Source organism: Pezoporus occidentalis, unplaced genomic scaffold (genome assembly GCF_034315485.1).
Source record: "Pezoporus occidentalis ecotype Australia unplaced genomic scaffold, CSIRO_AGI_Poc_V1 ctg78, whole genome shotgun sequence".
NCBI classification, from domain to species: domain Eukaryota; kingdom Metazoa; phylum Chordata; class Aves; order Psittaciformes; family Psittacidae; genus Pezoporus; species Pezoporus occidentalis.
In genome coordinates this window covers 895,112-912,366 of record NW_026916137.1, presented here as the reverse complement: position 1 = coordinate 912,366, position 17,255 = coordinate 895,112, and the positions used below count along the sequence as shown (strand labels likewise).

General features: G+C 44.4%; 1 protein-coding gene across 1 annotated transcript; it reads left to right on the top strand.

Annotated features, from left to right (window-relative positions):
• Positions 1-3,467: 3,467 nt before the first annotated feature.
• On the top strand, positions 3,468-13,839 carry RTCB (RNA 2',3'-cyclic phosphate and 5'-OH ligase). Its single transcript, XM_062602736.1, has 12 exons — positions 3,468-3,665; positions 3,765-3,843; positions 4,544-4,611; positions 5,628-5,727; positions 6,961-7,117; positions 7,735-7,891; positions 9,004-9,163; positions 9,483-9,658; positions 10,259-10,447; positions 10,933-11,043; positions 11,738-11,857; positions 12,765-13,839. Exons 1-12 carry the CDS (start codon positions 3,573-3,575, stop codon positions 12,870-12,872), a joined length of 1,518 nt encoding a protein of 505 aa, XP_062458720.1. The 5' UTR covers positions 3,468-3,572; the 3' UTR covers positions 12,873-13,839.
• Positions 13,840-17,255: the final 3,416 nt, after the last annotated feature.

Genomic DNA, 17,255 nt, shown 5'->3' with positions numbered 1-17,255 from the left:
GAGCAAAAACATTTAAGAAATGCTGCAGTTGACATTTATGTGATCATTTGTCTCCCAGGAGCATTTCTTGACAAATTCTCGGAATCCAAATTTGACTTCTGTTTAGGAATATGGCAGGTCTCTGCTTTCCAGAATGGCACTGTTGAAATAAAAATGCATTTGCAACTACAGTAATTACACTGGAGTTAACACAGAAATTTCCACCCTTGTTTAGAGCTGGACTAAACTCCTGGACTCCAAGAAACACAAAAGCAGCCATATGAAAGAAAGGTTCCTTTTACCTGTCTTTCCTCATCACCAAACTCTCCTTTCTTCTTGTATCATAAAAAAAAAAAAAAAAAAAAAAAAAAAAACAGAGATTAATGGTCACATCTGCTCCAGCACTGCACCTTATATGACATGTATGTTTCCCACCCCTTCCTTTCCTCATCACTTATGTTACAACCTTTCTTTATATGGGAGTTTTTCCATGCATAGAGACATGCTGGTGGTCTGACTTAGCTGCCATCTCCTCCTCCTTGGAGGTGATTAAACTGAACTGAAAACTCTTGCTGGAGGCATAACATCGATTTGTATAATAGCACTGCAATATCCCACATCCCATACTCAGTGCATTCTGCTTCTCTTTAACCACTAATTTTGTCCATCCAGAGAAACTATTCATTTGCTGAATGTGCTGAAAATATGCAAACACACTTAATAGAAAAGGAAGAATGTCTATTGCTTTTCTCCTTGTTTGAACTTCGATGCTATCCTCCTCCTCCACCTATCAGAGCTTATAATTTACCACTGCTATTTCCAGGACAAATGCATCTGAAGAGTCCTAAATTTCAGCTCAGTAATAGGATTGCTAAATCCAAATATAGAATGATCCAAATAAATATATAGAGGTTTTAGCCCAGCCTCACTCATTTTACTAGAACACTGCTGGGGGAGGGGTTGAGCTGTGCTAATTTGCAAATTTCTTGGTAATAATCATCTTTTCTTCAGGTTCCTTCAACTGGAAACTAATGCATTTCAGGGAGGAAAATGTGAAGAAAACAGCAACAACTGAAACTCTCAGTAGGGGAGGTTTTCAGATTTGCTTTTCATTTGGCCATTTATTTCTTCAGAAAGAAGCAAGCAGCTCAACTAAATAAAAAATAAACCTTCTTGCTTATGAAATCTAGCAGACAATACAATGGTCTCTCAAGTGGTGTGGTAAAAGCTTCCATTACTTGAGACATTCAACCATGAATCGAATTTAGGGCCATAAACCATCCCATTCTTTCTGTGCTCCAAGTGCAGCACCAACACTCAATAGCCTTACCAAGCTGGTACTGTTAAAAAGAGAAATGAGTCATGACTGTGATATATGCTGACACAATCTCTTTGCTTCTCTCTAGGTAAGTATGACTAAGGGTTGTATCCTTCATAGAAATTAACAGCTTTTTTCCTTCTTTGGGACTCCTCCAGTCTGAAACCTTAAATACAAAACATCAAATTATTCCCTTTGTTTCTCACTCAAATAAATGTGTGGCACACAAACCTTTGTGCCTTATTTGGGACCAGAATATATTGGGAGAACAATTTATTCTCCCTTGTATAGTGTACAAGTGATGAGTACACAGCCCATCCACATGCAAGGATTTGAGATTCACTGGGAGGCTGGTCAGACTGTAACAGCTTCAGCACCCCCAGACAATGCTGAAAACTCCCAATTTCCATCTGGATAGCCATCAGAGGAAGAAAAGAAAAAAATCAAAATATGGTTGCACAGTTGCAGTGACCTATGAGCCGAAGGAGCTTCCACTCCGATTCATCTCGGAGCACCTCAGCTTCTTCTGTAGCTTTGTGATGCAGGTAGCACAGAAAATGTCCTCATTGCAAGTGGAGCCCATGTTTTTACTTATACTTCAGACCCACACTGTCTCCACATAAAAAAAAAGCCCAGAAAGCTCAGCTTTATGACTCCTTTGTCTTTTTGGTGTAAAATATAGTTAAAATTCATTTTATAGAGGCCTTCCCTCCTATGTCTTTCCCAGCATTAGCTCACTTATGGCCCAGACTGCAGACTTCTCAGTTACATAGCTCTCTTGTACCATGTCACAATGCCACAGGCTCTTATTTTTAGGTTCTCCTGTAACCCAAAAGAGTGACCTTGAGTTAATGTTTATTTCAGTTTGTGGCACAGTGAGAGGTGAGGCTTTTTTTAAGCAAGTTTGCTAACAAACACTATTACAACCACACAAAAATAGTCACTGTATCCCTGACCAGCTATATCTACCCCAAGGCCAAGGACTAGTTGCTTTTAGATAGCTGGGGAAAGGTTAGTTTACGGCTCCATGTGGTACCGTTTCTCTTTCCCTTGTGTAATGATTCCCAAAATACCTCAGCACTCCAAGGTCTTTTCGCCATGATGTGTGTCCCTGTACACATAAGCCAAATGACCAGGATAAACATTCTCTCTCTAATAAATGTTAGAAGAAAGATGGTACAGCCCTGCAGTAGCTAGGGCATGTTGGAGAACCAAAGCGAGATTGAAGTCAGCTCCAGACCTCACGTGATCAGCACCCCAAAGCTGGGTGGTACCCCATCCTGCAAGGCAATATCACAGAGCGCTACCCACCTAAAACAGTCCCTCCTCCACATCACACGTGCTGCAGTCACAGAGGAAACCTAGAGCTGAGCAGGCTCTGTCCTCATCCCTATCAAAGTCATAACTCCCCAAAGGGCATCACCTACACATGGCAACCTCCGGACATGCCACCAACACAGCAATCCAACTTTCCTTTGCCACCTAAAACTCCATCTGCACACTGTGCTTAGGGCAGTGCTCTCAGGCAGACTACAAACCACCTCACAGAGTGCGAACGTCCAGCCCCTGCTCCTAAACCTAAGCGCTCAGGACAGAAACCTGGTGATGGGCATCACCTTCACATGGTGACCTCCAGAACAGTGCCGCCAGCATGGCAACCCACCTTTTCATAGCCACCTAAAACTCCATCTGTGCACTAGCACACGCCTCTCGCTCCTTAACCGGAGTCCTTTCCAAGCCAGGGCTGAGCAGCAAAAAGCTGAGTCCCTCATGGGGAGAAACGCAATTGCTGATGGGGTGCAAGGAGGCTTTGCTTGAATGTAGCTGCGCAAACCCCACGCACCCACCTGCAGCAGAGCAGGAGCTAAACGTCTGCAGGCTGACACTGCCCTACCCTGCCCCAGGGCGCCGGTCTCTTCTCACAGGTAATAAGTGACAGTCAAGCCCTGAGGGAGAGACAGTGCCTGAGTAAGCCGGACGGCCTCGAGCCGGCCGCAGACTTGAGTGCGACAAGCTGGCGGCCTCCCCTAGTGTACCCCTGCCCTGACGCGGCCAGCCCGCTGCTGCACCTGAGTTTTTAGCGCGCCTCTCCCGAGGAAAGGCGGCTCCCACCGGGGGGCGTCGGCGGCCAACAGCTCAGCAGGAAGTTTGACCCTCGGAGGCTCCCGTCTGCTGCGCGTCCCGGCGTGGCCCTCGGCGGCCGCCGTCCGTTCGTGCTTCGCTGCGGTGGTGGCGGCGGTGCTGACGGGGAGCAGGAGGCAGGAGCGGCGCCGCCATGAGCCGCAGCTACAATGATGAGCTGCAGTACCTGGACAAGATCGACAAGAACTGCTGGCGGATCAAGAAGGGCTTCGTGCCCAACATGCATGTGCGTGGGGGTGGGGGAACCCAAACTTGGGGGGACTGGGACGCGATTGGGGTGTCCCGGCCTGGTGCCGGTCGCCATCCCTGACAGCTCTCCCCGCAGGTGGAGGGTGTTTTCTACGTGAACGACCCGCTGGAGAAGCTGATGTTCGAGGAGCTGCGCAATGCCTGCCGCGGAGGAGGTGAGTGTGGTAGAAGAACAGAGCGCGGGGCCTCTGCCCCGGGACTACACTCACACGCTCCTTGCTGTGGCCTCTCTGAGGGCCTGGATCACATCGAGCTGCCCGTGGGTCCTGAGGGGGCCAGAGTGTAGCAGGGACAATGGGGCGGGCCCGGTGTATGCCCCGGGTGGCACGTGTGGAGGGACAGCAAACAGGGATGAGTTCTCTCACTTTGCCAGCCACTGCGTGCCAGGCATGTCACCTACAGCTGTGGCGTGGCGTGTGCCCAGATCAGATGTGTAGGCACAGACTTGGTGGTTGCTCTCTGTGCTCCAGAGCATTCCTGAATGCCTGCTGTCAGAATTTGCTTTAGTGGGGCTGTAACTTCGGCTTGTCTGCTCTGTGTGGGGCTGAAGTGCAGAGCTGGATCCAGATGTGACAGCTGGCATGTTACTAACAGTGTGGCGGTTAGCACGCTTCTGTTGCGAGCATGGATTGGTCTGCAGTGGTACTAACAGCAAGAGAACATTAGCGTAATACCTCATGTAATTAAGCTGCAGATCGTGCATAATGGTAGGTGCTTTATGCCAGATTGCAATACTTGCTGGTAACTGACTTCTGACTTGCCACTGTTTTGAGCAACTTGTTTATGAAGTGCTCCATTGTGATTATTGTGGTAAATCATCAGATTACTTACCTTTTGGTTTTGATTCTTCTTCAGGTGCAGGTGGCTTTTTGCCTGCTATGAAACAGATTGGGAATGTGGCAGCGTTACCCGGCATTGTTCATGTGAGTAACTGCTCTTAAAATTTGTGCTTTCTTTGGTTTCTATTTGCCAGGGATTTATTTCCAACCCAAGAGATTTCTTGGTGGGGGCAAGAATAGGCAAAAGAAGCACATATCCCACTGAAAAACTATTGTACAGTGACCATTTAATACACATGGAGAAGTTCCGGTTTCTGACAGGCTTCTGTGTATTTGGGGCTTTATGTTTGTTTGCTCAAATAGGTTGTGGAATGCGGTTTGTGGCATCCTAATCTAGCTTGGCATGTTTAGATATCCTTTGGACTTGTGTAGAAGCATATTCTTACTTTCTCTAATAAGTAATAATATGAAAAGGTTCCTTGAAAAAGATTGTTTTCTTGTTCTGTCCTCTCAGGATATCATCCTAAAAAGGATGACTTGTTCCTGCCTATAGGGTGCAGTCTTTGGTCATTGTTCAGTGACAGGTAGGAAGAGAAAATGCTGACTGTTTTAAGATTCCATTCCATAGCATTGAACTCTTCCCTTGTTACATTTGCAGTATTTAAATATTGCGGATGCCTCCAGATGGAACTTGGTAAAGATGAACTCATCCTCACTTTCATGTCTCTGCTTTATGCTGCCAGTAAGCTATTGCCTGCATAAGTTTTGAATGCAAGAACTCTTTAGTCCAAGCAAAAGCTAGGTTAGAATTCATCTTGAGATTACAATTCCTACATTTAAGTGCTTAAGTTCCCCTTAGGTTTTCTTGAGATCTGGTCAGCAGAGCCAATAGGGCTTCTCACATGACTGGCCACTGGGTGTTTGCTTCAGAGTGAGATCTGTACTCTGCTTTATTTGATGGTCCTGTAACTGCAGAAGTTTAGATACTTACTTGACCTGAACCAATGTGTTTATTTCATCCACATCTGAAAATCCATTGTCTTTTTGGTATATTTGTTTACTAATGTGACAACCAGTGCCACAAGGCAAAACGTAACCAAGATGACACTGTGCAGCGTAGAGTTTCATACAACTTTACAATCCCCTTCCTTCTCTTTCAGAGATCTATAGGTCTTCCAGATGTCCACTCTGGCTATGGGTTTGCCATTGGCAACATGGCTGCCTTCGATATGAATGATCCTGAAGCAGTGGTTTCACCAGGTAAGGATGACTGACTTCATCTGCACTGAGAAATATCTGGGATGGCACAAAACCACTTTATGAAATGACAGGTCTTTACTGCATATACAGAACCAAAGGAAAAAAAAAATAGGGAGTTAAAAGATGCCTAATTCTTGCATTCAGAATCTTTATTCTTTATGGAGCAGGTGATTACACTGAAAACATCTAAACAGTGAAGAGAGAATAGCCCTTGTGTTTATGGCTTGGGCTCATGATATCCCTCAGTTTTGAAGGAAGAAGACAAGGCTTTCAACTTGGGCTTCACCAGGTTGATAAAAACCTGATTATTTTCCTTGAGCAATGTTTGAAAACTTCTATTGAGAATATTTCTACTCTTGATTAAAAATGTGACTTTAAAATATGTCCATCTTTTTCATCAACACCTGGGTCTTTAATTGCTGGTGGTCTGGAGATGCTTTTGTGGTTGTCATGAAATGTGATAGTCATGTTTCAGGTTTGCTTCAGTCAGTTCCAGTGTTTCTGATTGGCTCCAACCCAAGATCTCTTAGTCTGGTATCCCCACCTCTGACACTAGTTAATACCAGCACCTTCATACTAAAGGTGGCATGAGTGATCTTTCACATTAGGCCTTGCCCTGCAGTATTTATTTTTATTAAATAGTAAGAGTTAAGCAAAACACTAAGCACTGAAGTTTAATATTCCCTGTAAGTATTTATCACTTGTTATAACTAGTTATTATTATTCCAGTGAAGATGCAAAAAGGACTTGCTTTTGAGAACATCTTACAGCAGGGAGCCATGCTAAGATCTGTCACTTCTGACCTTAGGCAGAAGAACAGGAACATCCTCTCTACTTTCTGTGGGCAGCATATTTTATAATTGTGTCTACTTTGTGAACTTGCTGGAGCAACTTGGTAGATGCAGAGCTCTATAGGTAAATGTACAACTATGTCTGCAGAGCATATGCTCAAGACTGAAAAACCAAGGTTTTTTTAAGAGTTTTCCGGTTCTTTTCAAGACTACATTTTTGGCTGTCTTGAAATCTGAGGCTCCATGTAATTCTGTAAAGATGATGCTTACTGCAGTTCTGCTTTTTTTTTTCCCCCAGTATTGTGTCAGAAAGAAGGTGTAAGATCACAGTGTTCAGTGCTGCTCCCTGTCAGAGGGACACTGATTTAAGATGAATATTCAGCAAGTGCTCACCATCTGCACGCTTTCTTTATTAACTTCATGGCTTTTTCCACACTTCTAGGTGGTGTCGGATTTGACATCAACTGTGGTGTCCGCTTACTGCGTACAAATTTGGATGAAAGTGATGTGCAGCCTGTGAAAGAGCAGCTTGCCCAGGCTATGTTTGACCATATTCCTGTTGGTGTTGGCTCAAAAGGTGTCATCCCCATGAATGCCAAGTAAGAGACTGACGTTGTGCACCCATTACTGGAGGGTACATCTCTGGTGTTTATTTTGATGACAGATTCATCAGTGGGAGACTTTAAGAAAGAAAAAGTAGTTCTCTTTCCAGAAAACTCTTTCCAGTCTTTCTGCATATGTGCTTCACCAGGAGGACTGTTATAATCATCAGTGTACAAAGTCAGGTGTTTATTCCCCCATTTAAAACCCGATAATAACTAAAAGTTCTTGAAAGGTTCTTATTTCTTCTGACAGAAAACCTCCATGAACCTTAAGGTATCCTTTTTAAAAGGATGAGAGAGAAAATAGGCTATTCCCCACACAACAAAGAGGAGAAAGTAATGACCCATCTGAAGTTAATATATTTGTAGAACATTTTCATGAAGTGTTAAGATGTTGAACCCCTTACTAGAAGTTAGGGGCTCATCATAAAATCATAGAATTATTTAGTTTGGATGGGATCTCTTGAGATCATCTCTTACAACTCCTTGCATGAAGGAAAGCTAACTCTGAAGGTAGGTCTAACAATGAAGTTACATCAGATTGATCAGGGCCATATCCAGTGGCGTTTTGAGTATATCCAAGGATAACCTATGTGGGTGTTTGATAATTGCAGGGATTTGGAAGAGGCACTAGAGATGGGTGTGGACTGGTCTCTCCGGGAGGGCTATGCCTGGGCAGAGGACAAGGAGCACTGTGAGGAATATGGAAGGATGCTGCAGGCCGATCCCAACAAGGTCTCCTCAAGAGCAAAGAAAAGGGGCCTGCCTCAGGTAATACTGTGTTTCTGGAGGGCTGTAAGGACTCCCAGATTTCAATTATAAAGGTTGGCAAGTAGTTCTCTAATTTTGTGTCTTTTCTTGAAATTCGGCTTAGCATTTCTGGGTAGGGAGAAAGGTGAGATGGTGCAGCCGTTTCTGAATAACTCTTGACAGAACGTAAATATAGGGAAGTGATACTGGACATACCCAAGGTCCCTGAGGTCACCTTTCATCAGTTAACACTTGGGACTGGAATTCATGTTCAGTGGCATTTCCCCATCCAGATGGAGTTTTGTTTTTAAGAAGTGGGCAAGTTACTCTGCAACTTTTCTTCTTGCTTGCTCAGCAAGTTAATAGCATGCTGAAGAAGGATGTAATAATAAATAGAACTAGCGCATAACTTTCAATTGCAGTTCAAGGGCAGGATTTCATTTCTATACATAGTGTCTCATTGCTCTGTGTGGAACACTTTTGAGATGGCTATACTAATGCTACATTTGTAAAGCTTTCTTTCATATGATGAGTTTTATGAACTGTGGTACTCCAAGATTATAGCATTCTAACCTGACAGTAATCTTCCATCCTCAGTTTTCACATTTGCCTTGCAAGTAAATGATCATCTATTACGGAGTTTGAAAAATTTGGTCTTGGAAATTGAATATCTTGCTTTAATCTACTGAAAGGTTCAAAGTACGTAATTAACAGGATGTTGTAACTTACTTGGTTACAACTCCACAAGGATAAGACTATATGTCTGCCTTGTGTATACAAATTGAAGATAAATTCCCAATACTCTGTACTCTTCCCATCTTTCAACTAAGCCTGAGTAAGTTGGAAAAAAGTGGTGGCAGAGGCTGTAGATCCTGGTCTGTCTGTTTAATCGCAGTCTTGTTCCCAATGGTAAAAATAGTTATAAATCTGAACAAAGAGGACAGTCATGATGCTGCTGTGTTCTACTTCCTTTCAGTTTATATGGGGATTTGTGGGTTTTTTTCCTAGGAAAACTTCTAAAATCAAAACCTTGGTGTAGACATTTGGCCTACTGCCCATATTCCCGTAGCTCACGCCTCTGCTCCCAGAGGCTGCTTTACTAGCACTTCTAATCAGTGTGTTGTGGTTGGCAGCTGGGGACCTTGGGAGCTGGAAATCATTACGCCGAGATCCAGGTTGTGGATGACATTTACAATGAATATGCTGCCAGGAAGATGGGCATTGACCACAAAGGGCAGGTGTGCGTGATGATCCACAGTGGCAGCAGAGGTCTGGGCCACCAAGTTGCTACAGGTATGATCTGACTGGCATAGGTAACTGGAGTGAAGCAAACTCTTCAGCTGATCGTGTCCTTGACAGTAAACTCCAGCACCAAAAAGCATTTCTTAGAGTGCAGTTGCAGAGTCTACTCTGAATTGCCTTGAGAGGGGTTGTATATTTGCAAACAGTTGATAAGGTTCTGCCACAGATTAGCTTTTGCATTTGAGAAGACACCATAGGTTTGACCCTAGGACAGATGAGCTCAATTTTAAAATATAAATTATAGTCATCCATCTCAACAGATTGAAACAAAATTAGGAAGTCACTTAGTCTTACTGTGTTTATTCCCCAGATGCATTGGTGGCTATGGAAAAAGCTATGAAACGGGACAAAATCATAGTGAATGATCGCCAGCTGGCATGTGCCAGGATTTCTTCCGCAGAGGGGCAGGATTACTTGAAGGGAATGGCAGCTGCTGGAAACTATGCCTGGGTCAACCGCTCTTCTATGACTTTTCTAACAAGACAGGTAGGACCAGAGTTGTCTCTGATGCAGAGATTTTGGTTTGCATCTCCTGCTTTATCCCAGGCATACGGAACACAGAGCAGCTGCTGTGTTTAATGCGATTTTCATTTTTGTGCTTCTTAAACTGTGTTTTCTGGAGAGACTTACACAAAGCTGCAGTCATTACAGTCTGTATAAATCCTCTCAACATCACTGTATTGTACTTGCAGAAGCCCCTTAAGCAATGTTTTTGAAAATGCCTTCAACTGGAAGAAGAGGCTACAAGAAAATTGTTTTTACACTGCTAAAGCCATCTTTTCAGAGTTGCAAGAATTTATCTTGCCAGTATCTGGCTGAATTCCAGCATTAAAACTGCCAATGGGCAGATAAACAATCTAGATAGTCCAGTTCTGTCACACACACATTTGGTGTATGGAATGCCATTCTGGCTGAATTCAACTGATGTTTCTTACGTGCCATGCCAAGTGTTTAGGTCACTGACTTACCATATGAAACGCTTTCAAGCAAATTTCTTCCTTTTAATTCTAAACAGATTGGAACTCTTCTACATATACATAGCGGTTATCTTTTTGTAGTTCACATCCTGTTTTGCTCTCTTTTTAGGCCTTTGCCAAAGTCTTCAACACAACCCCAGATGACCTTGATATGCATGTTATCTATGATGTGTCTCACAACATTGCCAAAGTAGAGCAACATGTAGTGGATGGAAAGGAGCGGACTCTGCTGGTGCACAGAAAGGGATCAACCAGGGCCTTCCCTCCTCACCATCCTCTTATTGCTGTTGATTATCAAGTAAGTTTAACTTTGGGAGAAGTAAATTGGAAGACAGTTCTGGATGGCTCAGACAATTCATCTCTGTCCCCGACAGAGATCTAATGCTGTGAGTTCCCTTTTTGAGCTAACAGCACTGGAACCCTAGTGGGATGGCAATATTCTGCTTGTCTGAGTGTTAGATTTTTGGGGCACTGAGCTCTCTCTTCTGCTTCACACCCACAAAGACTGGAATATCATGAAGGGAAAGAAGTGTTTCATACCTAGGGCAGGCTTCAGTGATTTGCCTTGTCTTTCTGTTGGACACAAGTCTTTTGATCTGCTTGTCTGCATCTTTCAGTGCAGTTAGTTCTCTAGAATCCTTGATACCAACCACCCAAGGCAAGCAGGAATGCTCTGGGGGAATGTGAATCTGACTTCATTTTCTGGAGATATGGTTCCTTTCAGACTTTTATTAGGAATGAGTTTAAGGCTTTTTCTTGTGACTTAAAACTTTGCATCCACAGCTGACTGGACAGCCTGTTTTGATCGGCGGGACGATGGGCACCTGTAGCTATGTTCTTACTGGCACAGAACAAGGCATGACTGAGACCTTCGGAACTACTTGCCATGGAGCTGTAAGTCAAAAAGTGATAGGAAGGGATTGGAATGCGACTATCTTTCAGAGAACAGGGTTGTTCAAGGGTCATACAATGTGTGATTCATCATTTCGTCGTATCGCTAGAGAGTAGCCTTGCCACAGTAATCCCAGCCCAGGAGGACTGCAGGCTATTAAGTCCTTTATGTTACAGAGTAGTTTTGACTACTCCTGCAGAAAATTTAAGGGGCAAGACGAATGATGTGGATGAAGATGTGGAGAATGAGCTCCTTTTACCAAATTCTGGCATCTGTGAGCTAACAAGAAGGATTAACTGTGCTGAGGCTGTCCATATAAAACTCCTCAGTAGTTAGAATAAGGTATTTCCTTTCCTACAGTTTACAGTGTGAGAGGATGATTGAGGAAGAGAAATAGCTTCGAGTAAGATTTTGACTTCTGCACAAGTGTCTGACAAGTGGTGTAGATAGAAAGACACTTGCAGACTAGTATGTTAGACACATGGAGCTTTCCTAGCCATCATACCAGATGTGTAATTCTGCAGGAGCCCATCACCTAAAGTCTAAATTAATTTCTTGTTTTGTGGCTTACTGTGGTCTATGCTCTTAGCCATTCTGTGTTTACTTATAATGTAATCATGTTTTTCTTTAATAAGAAAGAGTTCTGGTTTTGCAAACCACTAAAAACGATTGTAACTAACAAAACTGCTGTCTTAGGGTCGCGCACTGTCCCGAGCCAAATCTCGACGTAACTTGGACTTCCAGGATGTATTGGACAAGCTGGCTGACATGGGCATTGCCATCCGTGTGGCTTCTCCCAAACTGGTCATGGAGGAAGTAAGTTTAATACTTCATTATCTGAGAGTAAAAAGGGGGTCTTGCTCTTTAGCTTAATGCCCATCCCTTACTCATTTTTTAGCAGGGCTATGTGATTGCTAGTACCCTAAATATAGAGCTTCAGCTGTTTAACTTTTTGAAAATAAGATGACGTGTATTCCCTGTCCTTAAAATCCTGCTGAAAGGGGAGATGCCTGTTTGACAGGTTTTGGGGGTATATCTTTTTTATCTTCTGCCTGGCAGTAGGGTAATTACTAATTGACCCTGAGAAGTCTTTGTGTGCGCATCATGAAAATAGTTGTAAGAGATCTGCCTCTTTTAAGATGAATTTCTATAGTTGGTCAAGAAGAAGAGAACTCTAAATGCTAGATACTTGGAATATTATGACTTCCAGTTCCTCTACAGAATGTCTTCTCTGTTCACAACCTCATTCATAGAATCGTGTTAATCATTTGGAAGTATGCTGTTAGCACTGTTGGTGTTACAGTCTCTGTTTAAGAGCAGCTTCCCTGTCAAAATGCTGGAGGGGGAACCCTGATTCCTGTCACTAAGGGACAGTGAAGATAAATCTTAAAGGCTATCTGTAAGGAGGAGGTTGGAGTCAGTTCCTGCCAGATAATGAGGCCTGACATTCTCACATGCTAGTGGACTGGATTATCTGAGAATATAGGGAAAGCTGAACCAGCATAGCTAGTATTTTATTTGAAATATGGTGAAAGCTTATTTGGAAACCTAAGTGTCTCACAGATTTCTCAGATATGTAAGGCAGCCAGATTCTCCATCTGTTCACCTCAATACATCTGACTCTATTTTTGTGAAGAGAGGCTGTCAAAAGCCTACATCTAGCTTCCTGTGACTTTGGGTTGTTTTGTCTTTTGTTTTACTCCCTTCTCTCTTCCTCCTCCAGGCACCAGAATCTTATAAGAATGTGACAGATGTGGTTAATACCTGCCATGCAGCTGGCATCAGCAAAAAAGCCATTAAACTGAGACCTATTGCTGTTATAAAAGGTTAGGAACTGTCAAGGCATCAGAAACTCGCTGACATCTCCAGGCCTTACAAAACTGACTAGAACCGTCGTCTTCCCACACCTCTTGGACTCTGTAGGACACTCAGATATCACAGCCCTGTTCTGGACACACAACAGTTGAGAATACCCCTATTTTTAACCACTCCTAGGAATAATTAATGGCCCCCTCCTTGTATGGTGCTCTTTTCTTGTGAGGAAAGGGCAAAGAAATAAGTAAGTCTTGGTTTTTATATGCAGTTCCTCCTCCATTTGCCTGATGATTCCACAGGCAGAACTTCAGGCTTGCCTGAGTTGTCACTAATTGCTGTGCTGCAAGACCACCTCTGGCAGTGACGATAATAGCATATGAACCAGACCTGCTGTCTCCACACCTGAGTGCCTGATGCTCTTTCAGCATATGGAAGTACTCTGTTAGGCAGGGTATAGCACTCCTGGGGAGGGAGAGGTTGCTCTGTGTGCAGATACCTTTATGCATCGTCTCTATTGTTCCATGTTTTGTGGCAAATGGGTAAGAAATCTGGAGTTGGGAGTGGTCCTCTGCTTGGGTTGAGAGGGACTGGCTAGGCTCCAGGCACAGTCCTTCCCTCTGCCTGCACCCTCTCCCATTTAACACAGCACCTGGTGTACTTGGCTCAGTACAAGAAGGTGTTCCATGGTCTTTCTGGAAATGACAGTAGGACTGAGTATGTTGCTTTGAGAAGTTTTGTTTGCCCAGTAAAAGTTGTGACTTCACAATTGTAGATGTGCTAATCCAACATTTTGCAAATTTGTATGTAAATGTTGGGTTGGATAATATTGCTCACTGTGTCCTAAAGTCCAGTTGCAGGTTCAGGCGCAGTATGGTGTAACTTCTGATGTTTCTTTTGCTTTCATTAACCAAGACTCGAGGGGAAGCTGACCATTACCACTGGATCATTTTGGAGTTTACAAATAAAATGGGAAGATGGACACAGCAGTGTTTGTTTGTCATGTTTGTTCTGTGGCTAAAATGTCTGTTTTCCACTTTTAAGTACGTACGTGAGCTTGAAACCCATCATTTTGTGACTTCAGCTGATGGGTCTTGCAAAGAAATGTGCAGATGGCATAACTGCTTGCAGGCTATAGTAAGAGAAGGGCCACACAGTGCTGTTTTCTCAGCTTGGTTATGATAAGCTTATGATGGTTATGATTTGTCTTCCTTGGGGCCTCCTGGGTCCACCTCACTGGAGAGGGGATGGGGCTTGCCTGTAACTCTATATGCAGACACAAGAGGGCGGCTGGAGGAAAATCTGGAAGCAGGAGTGGAGCCTTGCCAGGGACTCCTGTAAAAGGAGCAGATAGTGATTGATGGGACTCGAATACCTTTTGATAAAACATCCCTTTAAGTTTAGGATCTTAGCTGAAAACTGTTGATCTCAGGAGGCATAATGGCATTTTATTGCTTAACTGCTTTGTGCTTACTGGTTTCTTAAGTTCAAATACTGTATTTGCTGCAGGTTCAGAAACAGCATGTGCAGTTGGTAGTCACTGCTGTGAGTCCATGGGGGTCTCAAACATAGTTCTCCTTTCTGCCTTTACTTACCATTGCCATCAAGAGAAAAATTTCAGTTTCTTACAGGCAGAAATCACAGGTACCATGGAGGTGGTCTTATATGTATGCCTTAAGTCTGGTCATCAGTATTTATGCATTAGCATTCAAGAACACAAGAAGTATTGCCAATTTTGGTTTCCTGTTGCAAAGCTAGTACTTGTTTTGCTTATATGTTGTGCTGTATGGAGAAGAGTGCTGGTTTCCTAACCACCTAAAAAAGAAGGAAAATGTTGTCTCCCAGTTCTTAGTTTAAACCTGGATGTTTTTCTCATTCAGGTCTGGCTTTTTTTCTCCAAAGAGGGCTGTCCACTAGTTTGGGGGTTTTTTAATCTGCATTTTAAAAGTGAATTTTAAAAACTGGAAGGTAGGGAAGGCACATGGTATTAAAATTCATGTGCTGCAATACAGGTGGATCTTCAGAAGCATTTTGGCAACACCAAAGAGAACTTAGTTACTGAACCATCTCTGCTTCCATGGAAGGTTACTGAGAACTTGGAAATACCTGTTAACATATGATGTGCTTCCCTCCCTCCCTCCCTCAACAGACCAAAAAAGCTTTGGTGTATGATCATTTAGGGTCTTTCTTCTGTTTTTTTTTTTTTTTTTGAGGGAAACTGCAGGTAGATCTGTGGCTACACCACACCCCCAGAGCTGTTGCACACCTCTGTTGGCCACAGGCACTTACCTGTTCCCCACCTAAGTGTGGTTAATTCACTCATGACCTGCAGCAGAGGTTTTCTGGCCCTGGGGCTTGCACATGGTATCTGCATTAAGTCTGCCTTCAGCCAGTGCAATAAAACCAGTCCTTGAATGCAGGCTTCTTTTTGGTAAGAACAAATAGCTCACTGCATTTATCTTGCTCTCTGCTTGACAACAGGATCGTTTAACTTATAGACTGGACCTGTCAAAACAGAGCTAATGCCTCTGGGAAGTAGAAGGTATCATCTCTGGTGGCAGCTTGAGTGGCACAGAGCTTGCTGCAGGGAGTGGTGCTGTGCAATGGCAGTGAGCATGGGCAAGCGCTTCCTCTTGCTGGGAACTGACTGTTAGCAGTGCATTCAGGGGCTTGTGCAGGTAATGTTCCCATCACAGCATTAAACAGCAAATAGAGAAGTACATGGGTTTTTTTCCTGCTGGTGGCTGGCTCTTCCATAAATTCCTCTAACTGCATCCCCTGTGCTGGGGGGGTGTTGTGTGCTGGGGGGGTGTTGTGTGCTGGGGTGCAGTGTGAGGCTGACAGGGCAATGCTTGGAACCCCCTGGGAAAGGAGTGTTTGCAATACTCCCAGCATTGTTGCAAACAGGGAGACCCGCATTTCATTTGCTGTAAAGGATGGCAGAGCTGGGGTGGAGTGATGGACTCCTTCTCTTTGACTTGGTTAAACTTCATGTACTCAGCCTTCTGCAAGGGACACCAAGACCCAGCAAGGTACAGTGCTATCTGCTGTGGTATATTTGTGCTGTATCACACACCCCACTGATAGGTAACCCAGCGTCTAACCTGTGTCTTGATTATCACCATCCTAAGTCTATTAGGAGTTTCCTTTCTCCTCTGCTTTAACTTTCCTCTCCCTGCTTTAAACAGGGCTCTGCACACACCGCTTCCTTGCTCCTCCGCTGGTGGTCCCACACTGCTGTTCTGGCCCAGGAGGAGTAAGTGATCTCTGACACATCTTTGGCTGCAGGCACCCCCTACTCTCTCCTTCACTCTCCTTTGTTCCTCTCAAACATAAACACACTTAACTGGCCTCTTCTCCCTCCACCCCCCAGTCTTCAAAGCGATCAGACACAGCAATATTCCTCCTGCGGCATGTGCCAGCATGCTCCCTTGCTTGCAGAGGAAGGCTTCAATTAAACAGCAGGCCCTACCTGTACCTTGCATTCACTTTGCTCTCTTTAGCCCTATCCTAGTGAGGGGTTTTGATCACCAGCACCTCTGGTTCTGCCTGGAGAGGTGGCAGCAGGAGGGGTATGGCAGAGAAGCAGGAGCTCCACAGCCAGGTCCCTGCACTGTGGGAGGGAGAGGAAGATGGCACCCACAGAACACCAGTAATGATGTGGTTTCTGCTGGGGGCTTTGGTTTTTAATTCCAGTATGTAACAGGAGGATGAGGGTCATTCCCTGCAGTGTAGAGCAGTGCATGAGTGAGATGGGAGGGCAGAGAGCACAGAAAAGCCTCTGATCTTCTCTAGACACATGGGCGACTCAGCTTCCTCAGGCACGGGCCAAGCAATCCCCAGCCTGAGCTTCTGTTTCTGTCTTTCCTGGTGCTGAGCACAGCCCCGTTGTGCTGCACTCTCGTTCCCCAAACCCAGGAGACCGCTTTCAGGTCATGTTGTATATAAAGTTCAGAAACCAAAATAATCACTAGTCTTAATTGCAGAGATTAGGACCAGGAAAGGGAAGTGGAGTCATCTGACAGCACTTAATCTAACATTTACTAGCTTAGCAAAAGACATGAAGGGGCTGGGCTGCCCTCACATACTGGGGGGTTTGAGTCAGCCTTGTGATGGAGCCTGACCCTAAACAGAGGTGCCAGGGAGAGCCTGGGTTGTTTCCCCCCATTCTCCCACCCCATCTGAGCTACAGCCAGCACCCGGCTCTCTCCTTAGGCTCAGCTTTGCCCCACAGGTTATTGCAAGGGAGAGAAAATGCTTTCCTCCCTTGTCCCCACCCTCAGTGCCTGAGGAAACTGAGGCACCAACCCCTTTTTCCCCTCTGCGCAAGTTGTGCCTCACATCAGGAAGGCGAAGTGGGAGCCCAGGCTCTTCCCCTCTCTGTTCTCAGCCCCATGGGGTA

Excerpts from the sequence above, each read along its gene's own strand:
- RTCB (XM_062602736.1), top strand. The coding sequence starts at position 3,573 with ATGAGCCGCAGCTACAATGATGAGCTGCAGTACCTGGACAAGATCGAC. Across the intron at positions 7,892-9,003 it reads AGAAAAGGGGCCTGCCTCAG|CTGGGGACCTTGGGAGCTGG; the intron begins GTAATACTGTGT and ends TGTGGTTGGCAG. Across the intron at positions 9,659-10,258 it reads TGACTTTTCTAACAAGACAG|GCCTTTGCCAAAGTCTTCAA; the intron begins GTAGGACCAGAG and ends CTCTCTTTTTAG.